Source organism: Macaca nemestrina, chromosome 4 (genome assembly GCF_043159975.1).
Source record: "Macaca nemestrina isolate mMacNem1 chromosome 4, mMacNem.hap1, whole genome shotgun sequence".
NCBI lineage: Eukaryota > Metazoa > Chordata > Mammalia > Primates > Cercopithecidae > Macaca > Macaca nemestrina.
The window spans coordinates 46,911,214-46,927,626 of NC_092128.1; the positions used below are offsets into that span (position 1 = coordinate 46,911,214).

General features: G+C 39.9%; 1 protein-coding gene across 2 annotated transcripts in view; it reads right to left on the reverse strand.

Moving 5' to 3' along the window:
- Positions 1 to 5,747: 5,747 nt before the first annotated feature.
- LOC105475268 (zinc finger protein 277) overlaps positions 5,748 to 16,413 on the reverse strand; it is a 147,782-nt gene continuing 137,116 nt past the window's right edge. For both annotated transcript variants that reach the window (XM_011730362.3, XM_011730364.3), the window contains exons 9-12: positions 15,015 to 15,111; positions 12,946 to 12,988; positions 11,783 to 11,957; positions 5,748 to 10,278 (exon numbers count right to left, since the gene is read on the reverse strand). In XM_011730362.3, coding sequence (XP_011728664.2) covers positions 10,092 to 10,278; positions 11,783 to 11,957; positions 12,946 to 12,988; positions 15,015 to 15,111 — 502 coding nt within the window. In that variant the 3' untranslated portion in view covers positions 5,748 to 10,091. The remainder of the gene's footprint in view (positions 10,279 to 11,782; positions 11,958 to 12,945; positions 12,989 to 15,014; positions 15,112 to 16,413) is intronic.

Here is a 16,413-nt window from a genome sequence, read left to right on the forward strand (position 1 = left end):
CTGGGTAAGTATGGGGCAATAAGTTAAGCTGAGGCCTGGATAACATTACTGTAAAGAGGAGGGGCAAGAATATATGGAGAGAAAAACATGCAAAAACACTGAGGCAGAGAAAAGTGCAGTCTCCTGTCCAAGGAGCGGAAGGAGGCCTGGTTGCCTGGGGAATAGTGGACACTCCAGAAGATGGCATGGGACAAAGTGGAAGATATATGGGTAATGTAGAGGCTGGGCATAGTGGTTCACGCCTGTAATCCCAGCACTTTGGGAGGCCAAGATGGGTGGATCACTTGAGGCCAGGAGTTCGAGACCAGCCTGGCCAACATGGCGAAATCCTGTCTCTACCAAAATTATAAAAATTAGCTCAGCATGGTTGCACACGCCTGTAATCCCAGCTGCTCAGGAGGCTGAGGTGGGAGAATCGCTTGAATCAGGGAGATGGAGGTTGCAGTGAGCTGAGATCGCACCACTGTACTCCAGCCTGGGTAACACAGCGAGACTCTGTCTCAAAAAAAAGGAAGTTTGAACTTGATTCCATGTTCTCCGGGAAGCCATTTGTATCAGTTGAGAAGCTTTTATTGCAAGTAATAGAAACTCCACTTAAAAAGTTCAAGTAATACAAGGGGAGTTTATAGCCCGACTAAATGAGAAGTCCAGAGGAGGACAGCTCTCAGGTGAGGGCTCTGGCTCCTTCCTCAGAAATTATCTTGATTTTGCTCTTCTCTAAAAGTTCTTGGGCTAGTTTCTCTCAATAGCACTTGATGGCTTTGGCAGCAACTAGGGTACATGTTTCTTTTTTTATAAGGAAAGGGAGTCTTAGTTTCTCTAAGTCATTTAACGGAAATCTTCAGCTTCTCCCAGATTGGAGCAATGTGGACTGGCCACAGTGACCCAGGTTTGCTATGCACCTTGGTCTTGGGTTTAGTTACTGCCCATCTCTAATCCAATAAGCCAGTCTGCAGGAAGGGTGAAGTTACTACTCTAGTCAGCACTCTCCTCCCCCTGGAGGTAGGGCTGGGGTCAATTCCAAATGGTATGGCTGTTACTTAATGAGGATAGAGTGGCTCCCCAAAGAATTGGAAAACTAGAAAGAAAGAAAGGAGAACTGATGCTGGGTAAGTAGCCTAGAAGGTCCATTACACCACGGGAGGATTTTTTTTTTTTTTTGAGATGGAGTCTCGCTCTGTCTCCCAGGCTGGAGTGCAGTGGCATAATCTCAACTCACTGCAGCCTCCACCTCTGGGGTTCAAGTAATCCTCCCACCTCTGCCTCTCAAGTAGCTGGGATTATAAGTGTGCAAATTTTAGGATTTTTAATAGAGACCGGGTTTCACCATGTTGACCAGGCTGGTCTCAAATTCCATGGGAGGACTTTTAAAAATCCACTCTAGTTGTTATGAAGGAACACACTGGAGGGTCCAGAGAGGAAGGAGGGAGGCCAGTTAGGAAACTGTTATAGTAGTTTGGGTAACAGACCATGGTGGCAGGGACTGAGATGTGTTTTGGAGATAGAATTGACAGGACTTGGTGATGGATCTGACGAGGGAGGAGCCATTTTTGGCAGACTGTGAGGAGTCTCAAATGCTAGTCTTTGCAGTTTATCTTTTAGGCAATGATGGAGGTGTAGGAGTGGGTTTTTTTTTTGTGACAGTAGGAGATTAATAATGTTTGCTTTTTTACTTTCACTTTCTTCCCCTCTAGAATTAAAAAGAATTTATGAATAATTTACTACAGCATATTCTTTTGCTCTTGTTTTCCAAATGAATAGAACACCAGTAACTATGATCTTACTAGAGTTTGATTTCCTGCTCACCAAGTCAATTGACTGAGAATATCCTCAAAAATTGTTTTTTTTTGCAGTCTAATTTTATAAGGCAAAAAGAGCATAGCTTCACTTAAATCTCAGAACATTGTGAAGTCAATATTAACTTTGCTGAATGTTTTCAGTTTGAATTTAACATACAGACTGCTATCGTCAGGAATCGAACATGCTTTAGCCTTTCAATATATCAATTATAAGGCGTAAGAGTTCAACTACAGCAGTTTAATCCTTTAACTACCCATCATCTAAAACATAGGGAGTTGAATTAAGCTTCAAGGATGTAGGGTGGCTATTTTTGCAGACAAAGCAAACAATATCTGAAATTTGATGCCCTTGATGGAAGTGGATGGAGTGTGTCAATTCTGCATATACATTCAGCAAAGTACTGACATTAAAACATTTATTCTTGTTCTGATTGCATGTTCTAATCCATCCTCTCAAAGAATTGCTTTTCCTCCATTCATTAAAAAAGCTCAGGACTTGGCTTTGTCTCATTGTAAATTCCCATGTATTGTATTGTTGGAAGTCACTTTGTTGTGCTTTTTTCTTTTGGCAGGTCCTCATCTCTCTGATCCTGTTTCCCATCCTCTCTTTAGCCTTGATGAAGATAAAATTCCTGACTAGATACCTCGTAAGAGTATATCTTCATTGTCAAGTGAGATGACACATAGAAAAGCTGTGAGGACCACTGAGCCTTACATAAAATGTTTTCTTCTGTGGTGACGCAACACCTAGAGTTGTAGCAGTTACTGTCGTGATCTGCCAGATCTTTTTTGCGTTACAGTTTCCTCAGTCTTTGTGTGAGGCCCTTCCCCCACCTTCAGAGGATGCTGAATCAATGTGTGAGGCAGGCTGGAAGTGCCAGGGAATTAATAATGCCCCTGGGAACAGCCCTCAACTCATGACCAATGGGAATGGGTGAATAGCCTAGCTTTTTTGCCCCTTGGTGGCGGAGAGGGGGGCGGGCGGTGTTGCGGGGCAACAGTAAGAATAGTATTCTGTGCAATCTCCCAGAGGTCCTCAGTGAGGTTGAGCCCTAGTTCCCATACCAGCAACTTTTTCCTTAATGTACAGTTTCGTGTTTTTTTTTTTTTTTTCATTTTTCATTCTCCTACTTCCTGAACTGGTATATTCTGGGTTTACCTCTTAAAAAAATGACTTGCACTAAAATTCTTTCTCAAGGCTGTTTGTGGGACTCAACAAGTGAACACCCTAGTACTGATGGGTTTTCAGAAAGTCTATGTCTAACTAGTTCACAGTGATATGCAAGCCATCAGCTCTCTGGCTTCATTTTGTCCAGCCTTAGTTCCATGTGAAACAAGTCTACTCTGCCTACTGACTGGACTTAGTGTATTTAGTGGTAACTTTCCAAGAGGTGGTTTCATGGTAATCCTGGCCACATCCACCATTTGCTAAGAGGCTGTGTACCTTCCAGAAGAGCCAGCTGATAAACGGCCAAGCAGACGGAGATGAAATATCACCTTTATTGCTAATGAAGATATTGCAGAACATGGCTTACTGCTGTGGGCAAGCGAGCTTCTTAATACTGAGCCCCCAAATTAGGCACTTATGTATATACATAGTCAGACAGTGTTGGACAATTCCAGCCTTCCAACTGCATGGGGAAGACCCTTCCATCTGATGTTTGTACAACAGTGGGGCAGAACAGGCTGTGTTCTCTCTGCAGACAGGCAAATCCCAAAGAAATAAAGGAGGAAGGGACTGAGGCACAGATGCCTAGTTCCTGTCCTTGAAATTTCTAGTCAGAAAATTCACTCCTTCTGTCTTGTAGAAGTGAAAGAGGGAGCAGAGAGAAACCAAGAATGTTATGTAATGGATTCTCTTTCTCATAGAAGCAAAATACTGTGGAAAATGAGTTTCCCCTTTTCCAACACTCCTCAGGTTTGTGTTCTCTTTGCTCATTGGGCTTACCCACTAAGCTAAGGCCAACCAAGAGTGTGACCATTTCCTTTGCAGGAGGTCTGTCAGGACAGTGCTGCTCCCACCTTCAGGAGTGCATCTCCCACAGCCCCCACCTGAATGACAACTACTCTTTGTGTACTCTCCCAGGACTGGTGGTGAAGAATGTAGCTATTGCTCTCAGAAGGCAATTCACTGATGGAAGTATAATTCCAGGGCCATGCTGAACCCCAGCTGAAAGTTCCCAATTTCATCTTCCACTCCTAATTATGTCTAAACATGTTCACAACAGTATATCAGAGGTTCTGCAAAGAGAAAATACGGCAATGTAAAGTTGCTTCAATAAAAAACATTCCAGTAAAATATTGATGTTTCAAATTTAAAAACAATATTGACCATTGTGAATCTCTCAGGGAGAAATTAAAGTACAAAGATTGGATTCTCTTGTCCGAGTTAAAGTTAGAAGCCATTAGAGTCTAAAATTCATCCTTCCCAATTTCTGATTCTGCTCATTCTGAACTAGATTCTTGATGCTGGGATAGCACTGTGGTTTCTTCCAGCAGCCTGGACAGTGTCTCATTAGAATCGCTAGTGTGGCTTTCTTCCAGAATTGGAACTTGAAGTTAAACACCAAGTTTCTGGTATATCTCACTTTTAAAAGAGTATCATGAAAGCACTAACCGCCAACAAAATTAAACAAAAGAAAACGAATCAATTCCAAGATCTTCTGTAATGATGCTCCCAGAGCTCTGCATTTTCCATAACAGAGACTTAGTGGCATCCTGATTTTGGATTCCCCAGGATGCTAGTGTTACCTGATCTCCTTGATCTCTGAACTTAAACCTGATTGGGGGGAATCCTCCTGAAGACGTTAACATGCTTTATCATTCCTGGAGGAAGAATCCACAGATATTTATCTCAGGGTGGCATATGAGACGTTTGCATTCTTGCCAAGTTGAGAAATAGGTCTGTTTTGACTCTTTCTTTCCCATTCTGTATTTTCATTTTGAGCCCTTTCTCTTCAACATCCCCTGACCCAGGGAGTTTGTGCTCTAGATAATGATGGCATGGTTTCCACACTCTCCTGTGTGCTCACTTCCCAGTTCTTTGCCACAGTGGCTCCTGTTGTTGCCTTGAACTTTGGAACTGCCTCGGCTTGTGAAGGCTGGCTTCTAAGAACAGTTTTCCCTTCATTCCTTCACTTGTTTCAGCTGGAAAACATCCTCAGCCTATTCCTGAACTAAAACTGCTCTTGATGTTTCTGCAGCTTGAATCCCTAGGCATACTGGTTGGAATAAGGCTCAGCTATGAATGATAGAAAACCTTAAATAACTGTGGGAAGGTAGAACTTTATTTCCTTCATATAAATGTGTATTTCAGCATTCCAGGGCTGTAGAGTCCTCCACAGTGTCAGGGATCCAGATTCTTTTGACACTGATGTCTCACCATGCATGACTTCGACCTCACTGTCCCATATGCAGATTATCTACATCCTAGGCTACAGGAGGTAGGAAGGGATGAAAAGCAAAGCAGAGGGTGCTTATGGCCAGTATCTTAAGGAAGACTCCTGGAAGCTGTCATATGAGACCTCCTGCTTATATCTTGTTAGCCGCAATTTAGACATGAGTACCCTGAGCTGCAAAAGAAGTGCAATTCAGGATAACTGAACCTGGAAATGTAATTTTCATTTTAGGTAGCTGTATACCTAACCGCACTTTATTTTATTGAAGAAAAGGAGGACGGATATTGTGGCCAACTGGACTAGACTAGTTGCACTGGGACCTGGTGAGGACAGACCTCTGCTGAGCCCTCAGCATACAGCCATCCCTTGCTTTCGATCTGTCCAGGTTCCAGCAGTACTTCTGCTTTTTTGGCAGTAGTGGATGTGTCCTAGTGCTTGGTTTCTCTCTAGGCCTTTTAGGGAGAAATGGTTGAATTTGTTACAGTATAACTTACTTTTTACGTTGATCCCTTTCCTTCCCTAATGTAAATAGGTCTAATGCTAGTTGTAGTTTCTGAATTTTTTTTTTTTTTTTTTAACTTTCTCTTTTTTCTGGGCCAGACATGTGCTTATGTAACATTTGGTTCTAGATTTATCTAATGTGGACTTCAGTTGTGATAGGTAAGTCAGTAGGTTTTGGTCTGCCAAAAGCAACCATTGTCCAAAAAATCTTGGCCGCCCTCACCTTTCTGAGTTAGATAATCTTAAGTGGCATGCATTTTCTGATTGGATTAACAGCTAATCTGACTTTGGATTCCATTTATCACTGTCCTGCCTGGCTCTCTTCTGTTATCTTTCATCTTGTTGCCTTAATTCTGTCTTAATTCTAAAAATTTCTCAGGCATGTTTCCTTTGGGGCACAAGAAGCTCTTGTATTCCTATCTATAATTACAGTAACATCTGGAAATTCATCCAATAATTCCTTGAACGTTTTGCTTTCATCTGATATTTCCTCTCAAACTGTCCTGACTTTCCCGGTACACTTGGTATCACTGTCCCAGTCTTTAAAGAGCAGTTCCCAGTGGTTTTTTATCAAGGAGTCTCTATCTTAGAGCTACATAAAGAGTCCTTCGCCAATAGTGGCCTATATTCTTGCTCCATCTAGGAGTCAGTACAGTTTGCTGAGATTTTGCTTCTATTCTTGTTAGATTTCTTTGGGTCCCAGTTGCCATTTCTATCCCCAAATAAACCTGAAAACGTTTAGCCACTTAAAAAAACAACTGCCAATATGAATTAAACCCTAAGTACAACATCTTTTCCTTTTTATGTGTTGATCTGTTCTTCAATTTCATTTTTCCTTTTATAGCTATTTGACTTGTTCTCTATCGACTTTTTCTCCAAAAAAGCTTTCTCCTTCCCAAGTTTAATTACTCTTAGTTTATTGTGTTCTCATTCTTCCATTGCTCCTGTCCTAACACTGAAGCATGCTCTAAAAACCTCTTCAGACATTCCTTGATGTCCTGAACAAGACCTGATTCCTAGAGACAGACTGTGGTAGGCACAGTCTAATTGCCTAGACTAACTGCCTCTTTAATCTTTGGTTTTAAAACATTTAACTTAATTGAATCTTTAACTTAGGCATTTTTCATTATAATACAGGCTCCTATATCTTTGTTTGCTTAGTTTTCAATGAAAGCCTTCCATGGTATCTGCAGAGAGGGAGGGGTAGAAATCTAGAGGTGTGAGTCTATGTAATTAACAAACACAGTTGAGTTAGGACCACATGGTGAGAGGAGGCTGGCTCTTGAGTCTCTGGACAGGCAATATGACTCCAAGATTAGTTTTGGGGCATTACCTACACAGACTAACATTAATAATTGAAAACCAGAGCCTCAGACTCTAGCATTCCGTAGCACATATGCTGCATAAAGAACACACTGTAGGACTGGACGTGGTGGCTCACTTGAGGTCAGGAGTTTGAGACCAGCCTGGCCAACATGATGAAACCCCATCTCTACTAAAAATACAAAAATTAGCAGGGCTTGGTGGCGGCTGCCTGAAGTCCCAGCTATTCAGAAAGCTGAGGTGGGAGAATCGCTTGAGCCCGGGAGGCGGAGGTTGCAGTGAGCCGAGACTGCATCATTGCACTCCAGCCTGGGAGACAGAGCGAGACTCCATCTCAAAAATAAAATAAAATAAAAATAAAAACCCACTGTAACGAAAGGTCAGAAAGGCCTTTAGGAGGGTGATTAGGCCATGAGGGCAGCCCTCATGGATGGGATTAATGACCTTACAAAAGGGTTTGCTATGATTTCATTGTTTTGATGTTTCCTCCAAAATTCCTGTTGAAACTTAATTCCTGCTGCAATAGTGTTAAGAAGTGGGGCCTTCAGAAGGGTGATCAGGCCATGAGGGCAGAGGCCTCGTCACTGGGATTAATGACCTTACAAAAGGGCTGGTGGGAACTAGCTAGGCCCTTTTGTCCTTCCATCCTTTCGTCCTGTGAGGACACAGCCTTTGTCCCCTCTGGAGGATGCAGTATTCAAGGTGCCATCTTGGAAGTAGAGACTGGGCTCTCGAATTGGACACTAAACTAAGATCATGGACCTCCCAGCCTCCAGAACTGTGAGAAAAAAAATCTAATTGTTTATAAATTACCCAGTCTCAGGTATTCTATTATAGTAGCCGAAATGGACGGAGACAATGGATGATAATGGAACATGTTAAATAATATACAGAAGATACAATCATCCAAATCCAGAAAGCAAGACAAATAATCCAATTGCTTTAACAAATAAGTGGCATTTTTTAAAAAAAATTGTGGATCGTTATATATTAAAAGACCCTTAAGAACCATACCAACCAAATACAGTGTATGGATCTCACTTGGAACCTGATTAAACAAACCAATTGAAAAAAGACTTTTTTTTTTTTTTTTTGAAATGGAGTCTTGCTCTGTCACCCAGGCTAGAGTGCAGTGGTGCCATCTCAACTCACTGCAACCTCCACCTCCCAGGTTCAAGCAATTCTCCTGCCTCAGCCTCCTGAGTAGCTGGGATTACAGATGCCCGCGACCACACCCAGCTACTTTTTGTATTTTTAGTAGAGACGGGGTGTCACCATGTTGGCCAGGTTGGTCTCAAACTCCTGACCTCGTGGTCGCCCACCTCAGCCTCCCAAAGTGCTGAGATTACAGGTGTGAGCCACTGTGCCTGGCTGAAAAAAGACATTTTTAAGAACTTTAATTTTGAAATAATTTCAGACTTTCAGAAAAGTTGCCATAGTACAAAGAATCTCCATATACTTTTACCTAGATTCCCTAAATGTTAACATCTTGCCATGTTCACTTCATTATTCTCTATATACCCATGTTAGTTTTTTCGGAGTAAGTTGCAAACAAAATGCTCCTTTACCCCTAAATACTTCAGTGTGTATTAATATTTCCTGAAAACAAAGACATTCTCATCCCACAGTACAGTTATCAAAATCTGGAAATTAACAACAATACCATAACATTTACTACAAATCTTATTCAAATTCTGCCAATTGTCCTGCTAATGTCTTTTGTAGCAAAACTTTTTTTTTCCTGTCCTAGCATCCAATCCAGGATCATGCTATGCTATCTTTAGTCACCTTTAATCTCAAATAGTTTTTCAATCTTTGTTTTTTATGATCTTAACATTTTTAAGAGTAAAGGCCAATTATTTTGTAGAATGTACTTCAAACTTGTTTTTTTTTTTTTTTTTCCTTTTTTTGAGACAGAGTCTCGGTCTGTTGCCCAGGCTGAACTGCAGTGGTGCGATCTCAGCTCACTGCAACTTTTGCCTCTTGGATTCAAGCGATTCTTGTGCTTCAGCCTCTTGAGTAGCTGGGACTATAGGTGCGTGCCACCATGCCTGGCTAATCTGTGTATTTTTTGGTAGAGATAGGGTTTTGCCATGTTGGCCAGGCTGATCTTGAACCCCTGACCTCAGGTGATCCTCCGCCTTGACCTCCCAAAGTGCTGGGATTACAGATATGAGCTATCATACCACTCAAACTTGGATTTGACTGTTTCTTCATTATATCCAAGATATGCATTTTTGGTATAAATCTACAAAAGTGATATTCTGCCCTCCTCAGTGCATCTTATCAGGAGGCACACAATATTTATCAGTAATGAAACTGATAATATTATAAATACACATTTTGAGACAAGTGGGAAAAACTGAAAACAGATGATATTAAGTTAATGTTCATTTTTTTTTAGGTGTCATAATGGTATTGTGGTTATGTCTTTAAAAAATAGTGTTTAAATGTTAGTGATAGACACATTGCAGGGAAAAGTGAAGTTAACTGGCTTGATGTCTATTTCTAGAGAATTTGGCCACCCTAGGCAGAAAGTGGTAATGATAATACAGTCAGCTCTTGATTGTTCTAATATAATGGCCAATTTGCATATTATCCAGGTCTTTGACCATTTCTTCTTTATTCTGTGGCTTTTCTTTTGGTCATTACATTTACAGGTCACCCAACATAGTACAGAAAGGACATTGAAATTTTGTAACTTGTTGGATGAAGAAGGTCCTTGGGGAGGAGACTGAAACTACTGATAGAAAAATCAGGTTTATAAATAATATGAACCTTTCATTTCTTTGTAATTGGCATATCCTTCTATAGATAATTATGAGTTTCATGAAATGAGCTCATTTAAGATGATCATACAATAAAACTTGATAGCCAAAATACAAAGTCTTCATCTTATTTTCCTACTTCATTTTTTTTCATGTTCTTAGTAAGTGCATTTTCCTACTTTATTTTTTGAAAAGTTTATTTCACCAAGGACTAATCCTTCGCTGATGTTCAAATTTAAATTATTCTTTCATGTCGTCTCATAGGAGAAAAACATGAAAAATTGCTTCTGTGGTAGTTTCTTCTAGTTTTTCAAGCACTCTTGTAGTAGCAACTGGTTCAAAATACTGCTTTGTTTCAAGGCATACAGTTTAGATGTATCTTCACTGATGATGGGAACATTTTCATTTTGTTCCTGAGCTGTCAGGTCACTTTCACTGTCAGATAGTGTACACAGGAGAGTGTCATTTTCATAGGTTGGAAAATAATACCTGAAAACAACCACAGATACATAGTATTAAATTACCAAACTAATACATTGTTCAGGTGGCTGAATGTACACATTTACTATAATTTTGCCAGGTATCCTTACCAACAATTTCATAGCATTTTGCAAAGGCTATATTGGAGACAACTTCAGATTGCTTTCACTTTGACTTTTGCTGGCTGACATCAACCTTACCAAATCTACTATCTAGGTTTGGTAAACCAAGATCGTGGACCTCCCAGGCTCCAGAGTTGCCTCTGGAGATGCCCGCTGGCCACTTAGCCTCTGCTTGATCATCTATCATGGTAAGAAACACACGATCTTCGAAGGCAGCTGACCCCAGTAGTGGGTAGCTCTAGTCATTTGATACACCTCCTATGAAGCTAAAAATGACATCTCTCTTATTTCTACTCAAAGGTCCTAGTTCTTCCTTATAAGTTAATAAACTTCAAATATAGTTAATTTTTCAAACACAAATTCTTCGAATACTTGAGAATAATAAGCTCTCCCTTGTGTTTTGTTTTCCAGCCTAATCATTCCTTCTTTCTAGCTAATCACAAAAGGAAACGCTTACGGAATATAAAGTTTGTTATTCTGGTTTCTTCTCTGAATACACTTTGAAGTTACTTTTGGAATACTACAAATCTTAATTTATATAAGAAGGATTATAAGAACAGGATACCCTCACAAGCGTGGGATTTTCTGAAGGAGAAAAACTAGAACTTTCTGGTTAAAGTTCTGGGGGAACTGACTTATTCCCTAAGAACAGAAGGAGCTCTGGGCAGCTAGAACTCCACAGCCTCTCAGAGGAGCCCTTGACTGAGGTTATCCAGAATGATGTGAGAACCAGTCCAGAAGGTTCTTGGCAAAGGATACTTGGGAACCAGTCCAGAAGGTTCTGGCAAAGAATACTTGGGAATCCAAAAACAGATGACCAAGTGCTTAATTTTTTCAAGTGCCAATATACAAAATATATACCAAAAGTCCTAGCAGTGTACAAACTCTGACACAGTAATTTTATTTCTAGTAGTTCAGCATAATTCAATAATTAGATAAGTGTGCTACAATGTAGGTATATAGATATTTACTGTATCATAATAGCAAAAAGTAAGAAACAACCTAAGTATCTAACAGAACAGATTATATCCATACAATGGATATTTGGCAACCATTAGAAAGGATGCAACAGATAGACACTGGCTATAGAAAGATATTTACAATATTTTGTTAAGAAAATATACTTTAAAAAATCTGTATCTACTTCATCTCTCTACATATGTATCTATCTCCATATCACAAATACTGAAAAATACTTGGTTTCATTTGTAAGAGGGGGATTATTTTAAAAATAAGCATTTTGAAGATTTTTACATTTTCCCTACACTATACTGATGTATACTTTTTATAATAAACATGTATTCCTTTTTTTCTGTAAGTTTAAATAAATTAAATAAAGGGACAAAATCAAAGGGAGTAAAGAAGTGCACATGTGGTTCTGCAGTACGTACTCCAGTTGATCCCACGTCTTTCTATCAGGGAGCAGCGAAGTGTGTTTAGTTTCTTCCATGTGAGTTCTTAAGTCTGCTTTGGATTTGAACTTCACATGGCAGCCATAACACCTGCATTGGTGAACTTGCCTCCGAATAAAATTGACCAGTTTCACTTGCTGATAGAAATTTAATCCTGAAAATGACAAAATACAGAATCATTAGACAACTGTGCAGACCCATTTTTTGCACTGTTATAATTTCTTAAAGGAGCCACTTATTTTTCTTAATCAACCTGAAGAGGTAGTACAATTATAAAGCATAATAGATACCAAATAATAACAGTCCATATTTACATAGGGCTTATGAGCTAGGCACTATTCTAATAATTTTCTGTGTATTAATACATTTAATCTTCATAAAACCCTATCAGATAGGTAGTATCATACCTACATTACATATTAGGAAACTGCCCAGGGTCGCATAGATAGCTGTCAGCTGCAAAGCCCATGTGCTTGACTACTAAGCTAATTATATGTACAATGTATATACATGTCTATAAGAGCAGCAAAGTAACACATCCAAGGACCCAGGAAAACAGTGATGGAGCTGAGATGTGAGAAGTAAGTTTTTTACTGTCTTAGATCTATTAGCAAGTCAGTACTTTATTTATGTCCTAATGCCCCAAATCCTTCTATTGTTGTGATACTGAGAATGATACATTTGGGTACACCTACAACAAACAATCCTAGCTATACTGCTAAGCAGTGCAGTAGGCATTTACCATACATTACTCACTCCTCAGAACATTTTTCTGACCCGAGGCCCAATGTCAGATAGCCAGTAAATGCCAGAGCTGGAATCTGAACTCTAGTTTGACTTAAAAATCCATATTCTACTAGCCCCCTGCAATTTATGATATATTATTAACCACTAATTTATATTCCATTTGAAGCAGTCGTATATGTAGGAAAGAGGAAGAAGGAGTATATGAAACCAAAAACCATATTTGACTGTTATGGTTGAGCATCACTGCTTCACAGAGAGTTCTGTCAAGACCATATATAGAGAGACATGTTTTGGTGGTGCGCTCTCCAATTGTAGCTACTGAACATAGGCATAGTTTACAGGATGGTTTATAAAAAATGAAGCATCACAGAAAAACACTTCTGAATCAAACTTACCAAGTTCTGACTTTATCTTGAGAAGATCAAATTCGTGTGCATCCTAAAAAAAGGAATGAATACATTTGTAAGCAAATGAATTATTTAATCTTTCAGGCTGAAGTTATAAACAACTTATTCACAGGAGTTTAGAAACTCAGTCTGAGTTTGGTATCTTCTGCTTTTAAAGTCTTCTAAGTCTAACTACTTCCCTCCATACCCAACTTCTTTTTACAGCATAGTCCAAACAAGTCATGTCAATCAGTTAAACCATTGTAATTGGGCTGGGCATGGTGGCTCACACCTATAATCCCAGCAGTGTGGGAGACTGAGGCGGGAGGATCACCTGAGGTCAGGAGTTTGAGACCAGCCTGGCCAACATGGCAAAACCCTGTCTCTACCAAAAATACAAAAATTGGCTGGGCGTGGTGGTGGGTGCCTGCAATTCCAGCTACTCCGGAGGCTGAGGCACGAGAATCGCTTGAACCTAGCAGGCAGAGGTTGCAGTAAACTGAGATCACGACAATGCACACCAGCCTGGGTGACACAGCAAGACTCCATCTCAAACAACAACAACAACATTATAATTGCTCATAGCTTATATCTATAGTTTTTATAATTTACAATGTATCCGTTTTGTAGCCTTCTAAAAATGTAGAAGTCTATGTATGAATTCTGCAGTGTGATAAAAGTATAAGTAAGATATGTTTCTATTGTACTGTTCATTTGGACTAGAATTATGGATATAGGTTCTTTGCCCCACATAGGTAATTTTTACAAATTCTGCTTTTCATTTTATGCTGTCAAATACACTGTTTAAACCTGAAAGTTTCTCTTCACTCACACCTTCCTATAAATCACACTTTCTTTTTATTTTTACAATGCAGACTTATTTTTTGCTTGTTTGACACCTGCAATTGTCTGTGTAAATGTTTTAACCCACAATCTCACAGAGGATAAAGACCATTTAACTCATTGGGATGGCATTTAGTGTAGCACCATATGCAGGATGATTAGGAACTGGTGATGTCATCACTGAGAGTGACCCAGCAGAGGTTAAGGACACCTGTCAAGGATGCCGAAAAGGTAATCCCTACACAGGATAGGCATACTAAGGCTGCCTTCAATACAAAGACATTAAGATATTATGAATTAAATCTAAACACAGGAAATTATACACACATACTAGTGGGAATCTTTTTCAGAGAAACTAAAATCAGGGTAAAAGGTTATGGTCTTTTGAGCGCTTTCTAGGTCCTTATTTTACTAAACTAAGATGTGAGAAGTAAGTTTTGGTGAACAGTATTTCTGAATAAGGGTGAGGTGAAAGTGGGTGAAAGCAGAGAATATGGTCCACTATTGGCAGAGGTGGCTGCAGGGAGGGGAGGGAGAGATACCAGAATCATCCAGTAATATTTTTCTATTATAATCACCCCTTTGCCCACAAGCTGTGATACTGTCATGAATCATTAGATGTTCCTCTTCCCTATCTGCCTTGTGCAGCTAAGGATCAGAGTGTAGGGTGTGTGTCCTCTCCAGGTATACGGGGGTGAAAAAGGTTTAGAACTGCTAGCTCCAAGCTTCACTATAACATGAAAATGGCATCTAGAAGGGAAAGCCCACACTAGGAATGCTCCCTCATTTATTCTCTCCAAATGCTGGCACCTGAAGGAAGTGTAGGATCATGTCCTAGACCCTCTCTACCCACCCTCCTTTTTCCCATTCCTCCGGGGGCTTTGTAAATGGCAATGTTCTCCCTTCTTGCTCTCCTATTCACCAGCACAAGCAGCACTGTAAAAAAGACTCAGAACTTGTCCCACCTGCTAAGCCAGAATGATCTTGTAAGCATCTCAAAGGTGAGATGGCATCAGTGGTCTGAGAAATCTCACACTAACAAACAGCTCACTCAGGTCCAGTCAACTGTACTAACTAAATTGCGCTGAGCTCTGGTTCTCCCCGACAGACCTGGCCTGTCTCTTGTGTTTGGAATAATGATTGAGAAACTAAAGTATAAGCAGATGAGGGTGCAACAACTACCAGCTTTCTCCTGTCAGAATGAAACAAAATTCAAATAAATCCAGGGATCTTACCTCCATGTGGACATACAATTTCTCAATTGTTTCTGCCTGCTTTTCACAAAATAAGCAGACGGCAGAGGCAGGGTGTTCCTCCCAATCGGACCAGTCGCTGAGTTAAAAAAGAAAAGAGAAAATACAGACATTTCCTTCATTAAGAGAGTATACTACACAGTGACTTGGTATTACTTTCTTCTTACTAAGAAACCCTGCCAATCTCTTTCAACTCTGACATTTTGGTAAAGACTGTCACATCATATTATGACTCTCTGATACAGCTTTTGAAATTCAAAGCAGCACCATGAAATTCATATAAATAGCGAACAGGTGCTGCTCCATTTTCTCCTATTTGCCATTCTTCTGAGTCTCTATCTCAGTCTAGAGTCAGAGGAATGTCATCCTGAGACAATGAGGTTTAATTTGCAAAGGAGACATTTCAGAAAATGTGATGCTCTTTCTCATTAACCACAACCACTGAGTGCACACGCTGTGAGGTGTGATGCTGGGAATGTGTTTCTGCATGACAAATAGTGTATTTTACAAAGGCAAACCGTGTCTCTTTCATGAGGGAAATAATGATTATTTAAAACTGGGCAAGTGTTATATCCGGTGGTAGACAGCGAACTCGAAAAGGATACAAGATCCCTTTTACCACTTTCCCTGCTCCTTGCATTTACCTTTTTGAAATACTACCAACTTCTTATCATTCCCAAACCAGGAAAACTGCCAGGAGGGAAGAGTTGTGGAGATGAGGAACACCCATGCAAACTCAGATGAGAGAATTTCTCATGGCAAGCTCAGAAATGATCACTGATAAGACTCTCAAGATCAACCTAACCCAATGTGCACAGAAGCTTCCCGATTAGAAAACAGGAAACATTTTCCTTAACTCTATCTATCCAGGAGGGAGCCACAAGTCTTGGCTCGGGTCATGACTTACTATTTATAACCTTTTGTGTCATTAAAACTTCAACATTCACCCATCAAACATTCCAGCTAGTGCGTTTTAACGGGAAAGATGTTTTTATTTCAGTCTGGAAGACTCTCTGCCTGAATCTCTATGCATCAAGAAGATTCAGCGAATGGCAGCTCTCTACCTTTGGGCTTTACTTCACTCTTAAAATAATAATAATTTAAAATCCTGAGAGAGAAAAAAGGCCAAAAAGCTTTGACTGGAAAGAAGATGAAAAATAAGAAACCCTTTTAGGTTGAAAAGAACATTTCTCAAGCTTATAATTTCAAGCACAGAAGCTGTGAATGTTTAAAGTTAGTCATCAATGGCCGGAACACAGAACAGGATTAACTTCAATGCAGCTACATTCTCTATTCCAATGACAGCAACACGGAAAGTTCAAAGATCGTATCACTTCAAGGTCTGAGCACCAACTGAGCAGGCAAAGCATTTTGGAATGTA